The 14,493-nt window shown below is 39.7% G+C and overlaps 2 protein-coding genes across 2 annotated transcripts; both read right to left on the reverse strand.

The window, feature by feature from the left end:
• Window positions 1–1,593: 1,593 nt before the first annotated feature.
• LOC148861438 (multiple organellar RNA editing factor 3, mitochondrial-like) lies at window positions 1,594–3,125 on the reverse strand. Its single transcript, XM_088986421.1, has 4 exons — window positions 2,586–3,125; window positions 2,393–2,490; window positions 2,237–2,302; window positions 1,594–2,108 (listed from the first exon to the last, which is right to left on the reverse strand). The coding sequence occupies exons 1-4, from the start codon at window positions 2,942–2,944 to the stop codon at window positions 1,885–1,887; spliced, it is 747 nt and encodes a 248-aa protein (XP_088842547.1). The 5' UTR covers window positions 2,945–3,125; the 3' UTR covers window positions 1,594–1,884.
• A 3,477-nt stretch (window positions 3,126–6,602) lies between these two features.
• Window positions 6,603–8,656, reverse strand: LOC148861439 (exopolygalacturonase-like). Its single transcript, XM_088983744.1, has 5 exons — window positions 8,304–8,656; window positions 7,901–8,215; window positions 7,531–7,820; window positions 7,185–7,413; window positions 6,603–7,078 (listed from the first exon to the last, which is right to left on the reverse strand). Exons 1-5 carry the CDS (start codon window positions 8,475–8,477, stop codon window positions 6,845–6,847), a joined length of 1,242 nt encoding a protein of 413 aa, XP_088839870.1. The 5' UTR covers window positions 8,478–8,656; the 3' UTR covers window positions 6,603–6,844.
• Window positions 8,657–14,493: the final 5,837 nt, after the last annotated feature.

Genomic DNA, 14,493 nt, shown 5'->3' on the forward strand with positions numbered 1-14,493 from the left:
ATGTCCAGCCTTGCTTTTCCAGGGATTATGCAAATTATACATACAAATGTCAAAGAAAAACTAGTAAATAGTGGTTTGGTTTCTGTTTTACATAATTCCATTAACTGTTTTACCTAAACATTTGGCCAGAGAAACTGAAAGTAGAAATAAAGTGGAGATGAAAAAAGAAAGGCAAGAAACCAGAAAAAAATTCTTGCTTTTGGTTGCAAGGAGATGATATAAAAGAAATTTTAAGGGAAACAATTGGTCCCTACCAAACAAAAACTGCAGGCCGAGGGGGATGATGTTAGAAAAAAAGGATTACATATGGAAGGATTCCATGCTAATCTAGATCCAAGTACGAGCTTACATGAAATGACTTGTATCTGCATCCAAGTCAGGTTCATCCATAGGTATTCGTATATGATCCGGGATACAATGAATCTGACTCTTCAATCATACATGGACTTGACTGGGATTGGTATACTTTACCTGGTATATCATATCTATGTATCATAAGGCCACACTTTTGCATTCTCTACCATCCTGAAGGAAGGAAAGATTTCAACTACCATGCCCATGGCCATAGGCACCTAGATTCAGTGATTCACTCTCTTAACTTTAGGAAGGATACATGTTTCTTCACTTGGTTTTGGAAAGCTTTTTTCAGGTCTCAATCATGAAAAAGAAACCCTTTCTAAATCACCATCTTCTCAAGCAAGTGGGGTACGAGTGAGAGAAATACATGCATACTAACCAAGGAATTATTGCCTAATCATAACCGATCATAGAAAGGACATATCCTTCAATCAACAGCCATGGTTGCTTAAATCTGCTCAGCTGGCATCCTGGCACTACATTTCTCTTCATTGAGAAACTGTTAAAAATGTAAAAAAATTAATAAAAATAGAAAAAAATATGGATTTTCCATCCACATATTCAACCTACAACCTTGTCCTCTTACATCCCAACCCAACAACTTTATCACAAGGCCAAAGCTATAAAATAGCCAAGTGGCAAAGACATGGTTCCTAACAAGGGTTTTGCTTGGAAGACAAGATTAAAAGTATGATTCAAGCATTGCATGTTGTACCATTGCTAGAAGAAACTTTAATAGAAATTCTTACAAAAACACAGAAAGAGAACAGGATAGAAAAGAAGGGATATGGCCATGCTGTTGAAGTCCCTCTACCCTAATGGACCTAAACCCATAGTTGGATTCCCATCATAACCAAAGAAAAGAGTCTTGCTTATGGGGCAGAATAAGATTTTTCCCCCAATCCATAACAAGAGGTGCAAAGAAAGCTTAATAAGTAGTTTCAATCATCCACGACAATTAAACAAACTGAAATAAGCAATATGATGTCACTAATCCTTTAACAAAGGAAACAAAGATAACCCTTAAATGATGTGTGAACAAAAGGCAAATCCATAAAGAATAGACAGGTTATAATTTATAAACATTTAAATGGAGCAGAGGTTTATATGCTTAACTTGGTTTGGTTTAATAACTTAATAGGTTCTTATACTAATGGGGACACAGAAAGAGAAAGGACTGTAGAATAAAGATGAAACTACCACAAAAACCAAATAAGTTCCAAAAAACACAGTGAATTAGAGGCATTGACAAACCCTAACGGAATATAGTTTGTATCAGTTATTGTCACAAAGATCCATATTTGTTGTTGACATGTAACAATTAGAAAAAGCATGCCATAGAAAAGACCTACAGAATATTCATGCTACATTTATGTTCCACAATCTTCATGAAGTACAGTTCGTAATGCAAGGGAGACCCTCGTCAATAAATCAAAAGTTACAAAATTTTCGAATCTTAATTCAATTCTCTAAGTTCACCACTTTGGTAAGCCACTAGTGAAACCTCATGCAGTCTCTTGTGAAGTCTCATTGATTTAGTGACTCACTCTGCAATGGATCATGTGCTGGTTGATTTGTAGGTTCTCTCCGATCTTGTGCCCAGCTGTTTCTTTGCATTGGTTCTCTTCTTTCAACCTGCATTGTTTCACGGCGTCTATCATATCGTGGTCGAGGTCTGCTTCTGGTTTGTTGTCTCTCGTTGAACCAGAACTGTGGTCTATGAATGACTTTTCCATCGATAAATAAATCCCCTAATGAACAATCAAGAAAAAAAAACGATGAGAAAATTGGACAAATTTATAATTTGTTAGAAAGTTTAACTCCGAAGGCATTTCATTTCACAACTAAAGAGCACATTTCGTGAAAACGGAAAACCAACCTCCATAATCTTTGTTCGGCACATCAAGGTATGAATCCGGCAATACCCAAAGAACACCAGGTAGCCCTAATTCGTCACAGTAGACGGAATAGAAAGAAGTTAAAAATTAAGAAATGAAAACCACTCTTAAACCCTAAACCCTAGGTTGTATTATACCTTTAACTTTGTAAGAGAGCTCTTCCGATATCAGAGCACCGAAGCCCGTATAAGTAGTCGTGCAAACCGAATAGATTTTCTTCTTCGCCTCCTCTTCGCTAATGACCCAATCAGCAGAAGATGATAAACAACATTGCAAGAGAAGAAAATCGAAGAATCATAAAATCGAGATCAAAGAATAAGCAGAAGGCACCTTCCAACGATTGCGGCCAGGGTCTTGACGTATGTGGCAATCATCTCGTCTTCGGAGGGTTTAGGGTCGTTGGGGAATTCCATGACGATGAGCCAATGCTCATAGTCGCAGCCGTCGAGGAGGATTGTCTCTTTAGGGGGTCTGTTGCTCCAGTTCGGAGAAGGGTCGTTCAAGGGCGAATACCCCGACCCAGATGTTTTCGACCTAGTCAAAATTGTTCTTGGCTCGGGAGAGAGTAACTGTTGCTGCTTGTCGAGCACTGCCAGTGGGAACCGAGAACGAACAGAAGACAACGACGATGAGGATTTAAGAGTTCGAGAGAGAAGAGATGTAAGACTTCGCCGCGTCAAGTGCGCCATATTAGCTTTCCCTGCTATCCCCGTTTACCTGCGCGGTCACCCTTCTTCAGCTTCTGTTCTGTCCGTTGAGGCTGAGGGTTACCAGTTTTTCTTTCTCCAACACCCGACTCCTTCGTGTATGTACGTGTACGCACGCGCGTGTGCGTCTGACGGTGGAGTCCGCATCTCCTCCTGCACACACAAAACTCTGCCCACGTCTAGTCAGCATATAGAGAACATTTCATTGTGGGTAAACGTGGGCAGGTGATCTGGAATCCTGACGATGGAGGTTGGTAAAATAGGGGTGTCAATTGGACTGGATTTTGTCCAATCCGATCCAGTTCAATGTGAATTCATTATAAATGGATCAGGTTCATTTAGATTGGTTTCAACCCAAACCCGATCAATTGATACATATATTCTTATATTATATTAATGGACCAGATATTGGTTTGATCCAACCTAATCTAATATAAATTTGTATGAATAGACCAGGTCCAATCCAATAACAAATCCGTCCAATCTGTCCAAATTAACACCCATTGAATGATTATGGGTCGTGACGATTCGGCCTAGATCAAATTTTGACCGACCCAGCCCACAGGCTAAGCTTCCTATATCCAAGTTTATATATATGAGGCTTTGGATATATAAGATTTAGTCTGTGGGTCGGGCCAATCAAAACTATCACGATGAGAAATGGGGTGAGGGAGCTAAAATATTGGAAACTCCAAAGAATGTGAATGTGATAAATGATCTGCTTAATCAATATTAAAAGCTATGGTCCAAGGTTTACATGGTGGAATAAAAGGAAGGGCAATAGTCTAGTTAGAAAATTATTTGTTACAAGCTTTACAAATTCGGAGTGGTTAGATCTTTACCTAGAGGCAGCAAATCTTAACCTAGCATTGGGGGACCTCATCACCTCCCAATTATCCTGTACTTAATCCCAATATTGACAAGTACAAGAAACCCTTTAAATTCGAAGAAATGTGTACTTTCTCACGAGGGGTGTAAAAAAATAATTGAGAAGGTATGGATAAAAGGAACATTAGGCTCTGTTTGATTTGTGAGAAGATTTGAATGGGATGGGATGGAAAAGTGTAAAAGTTTAACTTTCCATTTTTTAATTTTATACAGGAAAATTAGTAGAAAAGTTAACCAATACAAAACAGAGTCCACCCTGTTAGTCTCAAAGGACCTACCTCTTGCGAAACTGGAATCAACAGATTACTTGTTGGTTTTGGAGACTTCTTTTGAACATCAGTCCGTAGAATTCTTGGAGGTTCAATTTTAGAGCTAGTTTTGCTCGAAGGTTCAATCCGGAGAGATCAAACAAAACATAGACACCCATTGCCACTCTACCTGTCGCCTAAATTGCAGTTAGAAAGCAGAAACCCAACCTACCGCCATGGAAGAGAAAGAGAAGAAGAAACATAGTGGCTGCACTGGATTTCATCCCCAGGGATCAACCTATGCTCACCGCAAAGTTCTCGGAATAGATCGTCATTAGATCCTACTTTTGTTATGTTTGTGCCTTGAATTTTTTGTGGCGATCCATTTCATGAATCTGCTCTGAATTAATTTGAAAAAAACACAAAGGCAAAATTTCATAGTGGTTTGTGGTGGATGCATAGGGCTTGGGCCACGCCCCCGCGGTGGTATGGACCTGACCCATATTCATCTTATAGGTCCGAACCGAATATGAAGAGTCATGTATTTCGGGGGTTTTCTCTCTTGTATACAGAAGTCTTGAGTCTTGTGAGAGAAGAGTGAGACATTGGGTGTATTTTGGACTAAGGGTTTTTCTATAAAAACACAACTCTGTATTTCTTCTCCATTACCTACTATATAGTGGATTTCTGTTCCTCCTTTGACACAGGCTTTTAAGTGGAATCACATAAATCTATGTATTTTCTGTACTTGTTTTATTTTCTCGCTTGAGTGCCATTTTGAATCTGTTTTCTTGATGTTTTTCTGCAACAACTTTCAAGTCGAGCTCCGACGTCAAAGGAGTTCCTACGCCTCTTTGCTCGGAATAACGCCCACCTTTAGAGTTCCTACGCCTCCTTGCTCTGCCACCCACTAACGCCAACCGTAACTCAACTTTCAGTATTGTTACGGACATTCCTGGCACAGGTTTGAGACCCCGAAGCCAGTTATCGGATCCTACTTTCAGAGAAATCGTGGGGTATGGGACCCCGAAGCCAGTTATCGACATCCACAGGATTGTCTTCATTCTGTTCAAGCAAACAGGGAGGCAAACAGTGAAGCCTCCGGCTTCAAGAGACTACTTCAACTCAAGGAAGTTCTCGGAAGAGAACGGCCTGGGGCTCCCAGTAGCTGCAGTTTACTTCAACGCACAGAGAGAAACTGCAGCTAGATGACGATGAAGAAGAAGAAGCCCATCCCTCTTCGGAGGTACGTCATCAAGGATGCCCCGTGAATGCCTTGGTGAAGAAGAAGCCCATCCCCCTTCTTCAAGCGGATGAAGCGAGTTTTCTCAAGTTTTTCCACCAGCGCCGCACATTGGCTGGTTAATGGGTTTAAAATGGTCTTACGGCAAGATGGGCCTATGAGATCCTTGTCCATTTAGTTCCTACCAAGTACCAACTCAACAGATTGGGCGTAAAATGCAAACCCAGCGATAACTGCAACTTCTGATGAGGCATTGTGAATAATCCAACATAGCTATGTGGTTTTCTAAGGCATACATATTGATGAACATCATCTACCACAACCACACCAATAGCATTATCTTAATGGGCTACACTGAAATTAGGGGGGCCGGGTGTCAATTAGATGGGTTTGGTCCAATCAGATCCAGTCCAATGTCAGTTCATTATAAATGGACCAAGTCCATTCCAATTCAATGAATATTTTGGACCATTTTATCGGTCTGATTCAATGTCTAAACCGTCTAATCTGATTAAATTCATTTTGATTTAGATTGGTTTCATTCAGGGTGGAATATTACTCTTCCATTTAATGGAATAGCCATTCCCTCCCCCTCCCCTGAGAATGAAAATCCATTCTAGTCAGTTTTGATTCCCATTACAACCTGAAACAAAAAGATGGGGGAATACACACATCATTCCTATTCTGATTCTGAAGGATTTCAATTACAATTTTGATTTCAATTCTATCTGTAAACCAAACAAAAAAGGTTCGAGAGACCTATTGCCCGGTTAGGGCTTTGGTTGGTTATTCTGTTCTTGTATATAGATATTTTTTTTTTCGTTCGCATTGATCTAAATACGCAGAAATTGTGTCAGAGTCTGACCTCTTATATGGTTGTATCTTCCCTTTAATATTGATTAATATTTATTTCTAAGTTAATTAGGTTGATATGTTTTGATGTTTACTTTGAGTGAATCTTCAGTCCAAAAGTTACTTTTGATTTAATCACCTCGCTAATTAGTTAGGGTCCGTTTGGTTGCAGTCGGATTCAGAATCAAAATCCCTTGAAATCTGAATCAGAATATGGTTTATTCTCATAGTTTGTTTGGTTAAGAGAGGAATTAGAATCGAAATTGGGGGAATACTAGTCCAGCAGTAATAGGAGTAGGATTCCAATTCCACCCAACCAAATAGTTGGACCCATTCCGGTTCCGATTCCAGACCCTATACATCCTGTGAACCAAACGGGCCCTTAGAGTTGGTGAAGAAATTCTGAAAGTTTTTGAAAACAGAAATTGGTTTGATTTTCCCACCAGTGCCATACATAATACATTATATAAGGCAAGCGTCTCCACCCATACAATACAAGTTTGCGGTACAAATACATATGCAACAGTAGAGTATGATCGCTTGCCATGGTGTGGAGCTTCAGTATTAGCTGGGTACAGAGGGGTAAACCAAGGGTAGAGAGGATTTAATTAATTAGTTAATTAATACAATTGATCAGATAGAGAGGTCAATTTATCTGCAAGGAGCTGGCATCTGGGTTCCCCGGAAGTCTGGTTGAGCATTAGAACACAAGGCCAAGGGAGCCAAATCATCGGGTTTGGTGCTGTTGTATTTCAAATCTATGTCGAACAGTTGAACGTCTTCACAGGGCAACTGTTCGCTGCACGCGATATTGACTGCAACCTTTGATGCCGAGGTGCCTCTGATATTCTTGAAATGAACATCGCTGATCTTTACACGAGATGGCTGCCGGCCGGAAAATAAAACAGAATCAATCAGTGGTTCCGACTTCTGAGTGATGAGTATATATAGTAAATAAAAAACAAATGCAATTATCAACCATTTTCGTTACCTCATTTATTTTGCAGGAAGATACCGGGCAGTAGAGTTGATCTATGATAATGGGGTTGCGAACATTGTTCATGATAATGTCCTCAAATCGAAGCTTTGAAGCCTGGCTGGGCGGGGATCCAGGCCAGGTTTTAATCCTAACACCATTGTCGGTGTTTGTGAGCGTGCAGTTCTTGACTGTGATTCCTTTTACATCCTTCTCGTCTGGATACTTGCCAAGGCTACCCACACTGTGTGTTGTGGTGTAAATCAAATCAGAGATGCGAAATGTGAGAATTGGGATGTTATGTTATGTGGGTGTTGGCTTGTAATTAATAGCTAAGGATCAATCAAAACTGATTAATTACCTAATGCCGTGACCTGGGCCACAGGTGATACGGGCGATGGAGATATTGGTTGAGCCTTGGCCGATGGAGATGCAGTCATCCCCGGTTGCAATGTAAGACTTAGATATCCTGACGTCAATGGAGCTGCTGATGTGAATACCATCCGTGTTGGGGCTATCTTCAGGGGCTGTGATATGGAGATCGTGTGCTCTGAAGTTTTCGCAATGGTTAATTGCTATATGGAACGATTTGCTATTGACGGAGTTGATCCGACGAACGTTTGCATTCTTCACGGAGCTGAATTTTATAGACTGCAACGATATTCATCAACACGATTAATTGTTTTTTTTCCTTTTCATTTAAATTCTTTTCCTGAATCCTTAATCCTTACCATGGGAAGAATCTGGCAGTCGGGGTTCTTCTCACAGTCGTTGTATTGCCAAACTGCAGCACCTTGACCATCAAAGGTTCCTCCTCCGGTAAGAATCAACCCGTTCAATGATTCAAAAGAGATCCATTCAGCAGATGGGTATTCACTGATATCTGATACTGCTTTAACAGTTCCCTTCACTTGAACAATTATGGGAATTGGGCTGTTGCATGGTCCTGTAAAGAACACCTGCCCAACTAAGAATGTCCCTGTTGGGATGACCAGCCTTGCCTTCCCCCCCCAATGGCAAGCAGCAATCCATGCCTTCATGAATGCCTGCACCCAATAACCATGAATAAACAACATCCATGAATAAACATCATTCATCGCCATTGCCAAAAGCAAAATCTTTGATTATTATTACCTGGGTACTCTCCTTTTTCCCGTCGGGATGAGCGCCAAAATGTACGACGTTAAAAACTGAAGTAGTAATAGGTCCCTCAACTGCAACTGCACCATTGCTCACGCATGAGACTGAAACTAAACAAAACAAGACAATAGCAACCTTCAGCTTCAGGGTTATTCTTCCTATCTCCATTAATTGATGATCAGCGGAAAATTAACCAACTTAATAACTAAACCCTCTCTATCTTCTTCTCTTCCTTCTCTTCCTCTTGTTTTAAACCTACAGTACCCACGCTCCTGATGGGCACTGGTGGGCGGAATGCTCTTGCCATGTTTCAATTATTTATACCTTGTTTTCAGTAACCGTCTCCCGCTATTGTTAAAAGTTAAAAACTATCTATAGACTATGCTCGTCCCTCCTAAATGTAGCCATGGTTGCCCAGCTTCCCCTAAATTTAGTGGGGATTTGTTCTTCCCAGGCTCAATCTTCCCTAAAATCTCTCCTATCCCATCACCCCCACTACCTTGTAACCACCGAATTCACTACCGGTTTTGCACCAAGAAAACGGATTCTCAACTCTCATACCCGCCAATCATCGCCATTTGAACCTTGAAGGGACAAAGGTTCTGATCGCGTCCGTGATTTCTTTTTTAATCTCTGTGTAATAAATTTTTAATCTCCCGCTATGTATGGAACCCTGAATTTGATGATCCAACTTCCACAGTCCCACCCTTTTCAGTGTTCTTCTCAGTTCTCAATCCTCCTCTGCACCTACATTTGTTTTTATCTGAATGTTAATTTCTTTCTTAATTAGGACATAGGAGGATGACAAGGTAGGCTGTCCTGCTGGATCGAGAGATTCGGGCTTTCGCATTGAATTTTGTGAGGCTCCATTTGCTGCACCATTCAGACACCCAAATCCGGCCAATCATAGACTTCACTTCATGCTCGGATATGTAACCAAGCCACAAGATCAGCCCAAGAAGAGAGAGAGAGTGTTTGTTTCAGGACATCTTTAGAAAGTTTCCTTGCTTGCATTTGGGAGTGCTTATTCAAGAAGTGCTTGTTTAAAATCCCACATAAAAAGGAAAAGCACTCCCAAATAGGGGTGGATTCGAGCCGAGCCGAGCTGAATATTATCAGGCTCAAGCTCGGGCTCGAGCCAGAACCTTGAGCTCGAGCTCGGCTCGAGTCAAGAGTTCATAAGCTTGAGTTCAGCTCGTTTTATGTTTTATATAAATTTTTATAATAAAAATATTTTTATAAAAATAAAAATTATATATAAAAATTTTATTTTATATTTAAAAATTAAGAATTATAATATTTTTATCATATATATATATATTATTTTTTATAATTTTATTATATATATTAAATATCAAATATATATATATATCAATAGTCTCACAAACCGAGCTCGAGCAGCTCGTGAAAAGTTCGGTTCATTGCCACCCCTACTCCCAGATGCAGTCATATTGTGTTTAAGTTACAATACCTAATCTCGATCTCTTATTCTCTTATTAATGTATAGCCTCACTATTTTATACAAGTATAGGCGTTAATGGGTCCAATTAAAGACTTACCTTTGGGCTTTCATGTGCGGTAAAACCTACTTTAGAACCATGCTTTTTAGGCTCAGTTTGCAAAGAGTATAAATGTAAATATCTACATGTATAGTACAAAACAATGTTTAGAAATTAGGTTTGTTTTTTGTTAAGTTATTTATCCGGGTAAATGTAATTACTTGGGTAAGTTTTTCCTGAGAAACACTTACTTAGGTAAGTGCATTTACCCATGTTCTTTTATTTCCCAGGTAAATAAAACAATGATCATTTTATCCATAGAAATCTATTATTAAAATGGACACTTTTGTCCCATTCAAGTGTTGACAACTTTTCCCCTAAGTGGGAAAATTATTTACCCACCTAGGAGATGGGTATCACTTACCCAGGAAAGTGATACCCAAGAAAATAAACTTTTCTTGATCCCCACATAAAGCTAAAAAAATAACATGGGATTCTTGGCCAATGGGAACCAAAATCCCATTGACCAACATTCCCCTCTCTCCAAATCCAAAAAAGAACGCCCCTTAATATAAAATACATGTTTTTGCACTACACACATTTTATTTGTACTCTTCTTCAACTGAGCCTACTTTTTTAAAACACAGTCTAAAATTGTACTTGATTACACCGATCAGGATATTGGTTCTGTTTCAGCCTAAATTGTTATTTTAACAAAAAACATTGAATTGATTAGTGATCCGTCATCCTAATCAAACTGTTAGTTCATGTAACCTGAAAAATGATTTTTGGGCCAATTTTTTATTTTTTAATTTTAAAGTATCACAGATTGTTATCTTTGGATTGGATGGTTGAATTGCTAACTTAGAAACCAGTGGCCAAAGTAGTTTCACTTCTTGGTCAGTTTTTAAAACATTGTTTTTCACTTAAAAACGTTTTTACAAGAGAAAATATTAAATTATAAAAAAGTTTTTTTTTTTTTAATTTTGGCTAACTCCTTTTTTACTTTGAAGTATAGATAATCTTCTTAAAAGGGAAACATCAAATTATGTTACAACTGTATCAGCGATATGAAAAAGGACATAATAAGTGAGAAAATGTAATTTTGGTGAAGTATTTTATGGGAGAAAATGAAATCTGCCAAGAATTTTCATATAAAAGTTATTTATAGACCCATTTAATTTGTCCAGTTGATTCCCTTGATCAAAAGGGTAAAAATGTTAACCCTTAATTTTCAAGTAAATTTTTGTTTTTTAATATTGATTTTCAAGTAAGTTTTTTTTTTTTAATGCTCCATTGGGCTATACAACAGGGGAGAGCTCATCTGGTCATCCCCAAACCAATATTCACGGGTGCAACTTGCACGGTCCCAACCTGAGCCTGGATTAATACGGCCCATAATTTTATACGGCTTGGATTTGGATTTTTCTCGTCATCAAGTTGGAGCTGAGCTTAAAACATGGGACTTTTTAATTTTTCGGGCTGGGTTAGTCCTTAGTAGCCCAAACCCAGTCTGACCTTATCCCAATTCAAGGTCGAACCAATTAATTTGCTAATCCAAATCTAACCTGTGTGAGTCAAATTTTAATACGGGCTTAACTTGGGATGGGTAATTCAAGCTTGACCTTGAGTTTGGGCCAGATTTGGGCTTTAAGCCCAATTGTTAGGATTGAGGCTGAACCCAGCCCAGCCTGCCTGACTTGCACCACTATCTATAACTCCTCCAACCTCGGTGCTAGTGGGATCCCAAGTCTCTGATACTTACCAATCAGCCAATTGGCACCTTACAATGTCCTCCTGGGATGGAGATGTAAATACATATACCAGAGCCCAGAGGGGAGAAAAAAATGTAATATATATTATGCATTTGGAGAACTTTTTTTTTGGCATATGTGATGTGGTTTTGGCCCAGACCATAATGGCAGGATTCTAACGTGGACCCAGGCAGTGGGGTTAGTGGAGAGGCTGTCATTCCGTGAGCCCAAATCTACTGAAAGTAAAAATAAAATAAAATAAAATAAAATAAAGTCCGGATTTCCTACTCATGATAACTCTATCCACATCTACCCATATAGCATCGCAGTCACAGATAGAGAACATCTTATCCTCTTACATGTTATTATGCACAGGGAGATGTTCCCAATGCACAGAGGTAGTATTTTGTGGGTAGATATGGGTAGAGTTCTAATGGGTAAGAGATCCAAAGCAGAACACAAGATCTAAGTGCACATGTCTCTTATACATGTATGCTAAATTTATAAGGAGATGTTCCTAATATGCAACTAGCTAGATGCTGTGCTCTTAGAGTATTTGCATGATTTAAGGTGCCAACAAGAAGAGGTGTAAAGTGGGCTGTGCTGGGCACGGCACGGCCCGGGGGTCGTTACGGGCTGTGCCGCCCTCCCCAGTGAAAAATTTGGAGGTCGGCCCGATACGGTTCACGGCCCAGGCCCGTGCGGGCTCGTGCCATGCTGCGGGCTGGGCTGGCTTGTGGGATGAGTCTTGGGCCAGGTCGGGCTGGCCCATGGACCTAAAACCCCAGGCCCAACACGACCCACATCGTGCTGAGCCTGGCATGACCTGTGGACCGTCGTGCAAGGACAGTCCAAGTTTGTGCCGAGCCGCGAGTGACATGACCCAATTTATACCTCTACCAACAAGCTGATTGATAAGGTCTCCTACTCGTCGTAGCAGAGACTTGGGACTGAATCCTGCCTACACTTGGGTTGGGGGATGGGCTACCTCATCATGTAGCCCTTCCAAAAAAGATATAAAAAAAGGGAAAATTCCTTAATAGTACCTTAAACTTTGATGGTTGTGTCAAGTAAATCCCGTAACTTCAAAATGTGCCTCTCTATTACCCTCAACTTTCAAATGGTGTCTAATAGATACTTGATCATTAATCAACCCCATCACGTGCCATTAGGTGCATATTAAATAATTTCAAAATAATAAAATTATGTTTTATGATATTTTTCTGACCATTTTAAAGTTTGGAACAATACAAAGACATGTTCTAAAGTTTGAAGACTGCCCAACTAAAAGGGAGGGATGCCAATTGCCAAATGACCCAACTGAAAGAATAACAACTTTGGCTCCTACACGGCTACACCTGTTTGGAGGAATGCATACAATCAAGTGCTTAATTTTAGGGTTCAGGGTTTAGTATAAAAATTATATATTTTTTGATAAAATAATATAGGTGGTCGCCTGGTCGATCGACCATTCCTTCTCGCTTTGCATGCCTTTATCGTTGACCGTTTCAGATCAAACTAAGTAAGGAACTGTAACAAAAACATGGCTGGTAGCTCAAACTTTCATATTACATAGGCGTTGAGTCATCCAAAGAGATTCTTACATCAGAAGATGATTCAACTTTGAGATCAAAAAGGTACAACTCAGTACGATATATAAAGCCTAAGTTTTCACAGAGAGGAAGGATGGAGGAGTAAGAAGAGAGCCTAGTAATTCTTACAAAGCGGTATCTTGGTACAGTAATCAGAAGTAGCCAAATATCTACCACAAGCCTGCACAGCCTGGTAAGAATCAGTAGCTTCCTTCTTGGGGGCAATCTGAATTTGTGTCGTCATCAATGAAGGATGCTGATGAAGTCGGTGAAGACGAGGATGATGAGCTTGATAAGGAGGCCTCATCCGGCCTGTGCAATCCTCTAGCATGCCAAAGCTTTCAATCCCTGCTTTAACGACGACGTCGGTCGAGGGTGCCATTTCGTAGTGTTGTAGTAAACTAGCTAGTAGCTTCACCTACGCCTTCCGGCCACCCACAAAACTCTCAGTTATCAGATTATTTGTTGTTTCTTTGTTTCACTGCACCACAACAAAGATCGAGGAGGGGCTAGATGGTTTATATAGCACTCATCCTACGAGTTCCCACTTCCCACTCGAGCAACCATCCAAACGGATGTGCCAATCTGGTTGGATTGCTTTTTGTGGTCGGTTCGGTTCGGTTTATGGATATCGACTACAGATATTTCTCGATATCTTTGACGAGTCTTGTCTCATGAGATTCTTTCATACTTGATGACCGCACTCGCCATTAATCCTCGACTTTTCTTTTATTTTTCCCCTGCATATTCGATCTGTCTCCAAACACAATCAATAGCCGTCGCTGGTATAGAATATATCTCTAATTAGGTTGGGTATTGTTTGGGGGCGGGATCTGCTAAGGAGAGGCTAGCTGAAGAACCCGAGTAACCAACCCTAGATCCATCAATATCATGTGCTTGCCATTTTAACCCGATTAACTGATTAAGCCCAGGTTGGTATCTTTCCAAATAACTCTGCTACCTAATTAGTTTCTATAAGGATGCAAATGGAGTTTTAATTCTGGTTCAGGGTAAATTTGTATTCTGGTTCATTTTTACTTGTGTTTGGTAATATTACACTTATGTATTGACAAATGACATATCAATGCATATCCACATTGATAATAAAATGTAAAAGTACATGAATAAAAAGAAGTAAATTTGCATTCAAGCAGTTTTTGATAACAAAATTTTAAAAGTTTATTTGGCAAGAAGGTAAATTTTTCAGTGCAAAACTAACCCTATTTTATAATTTATATGAACCATCTTATACTCTACATATTTGCATTCACACTTATTTGCATCTTTTCCAAACACAGCCTTAGGGATGGTAAATCCTCAATTCCCTAACCTGCCTGTC

Source organism: Nelumbo lutea, chromosome 4, assembly GCF_056320005.1.
Source record: "Nelumbo lutea isolate HS-2025 chromosome 4, American lotus-T2T, whole genome shotgun sequence".
Lineage (NCBI taxonomy): Eukaryota > Viridiplantae > Streptophyta > Magnoliopsida > Proteales > Nelumbonaceae > Nelumbo > Nelumbo lutea.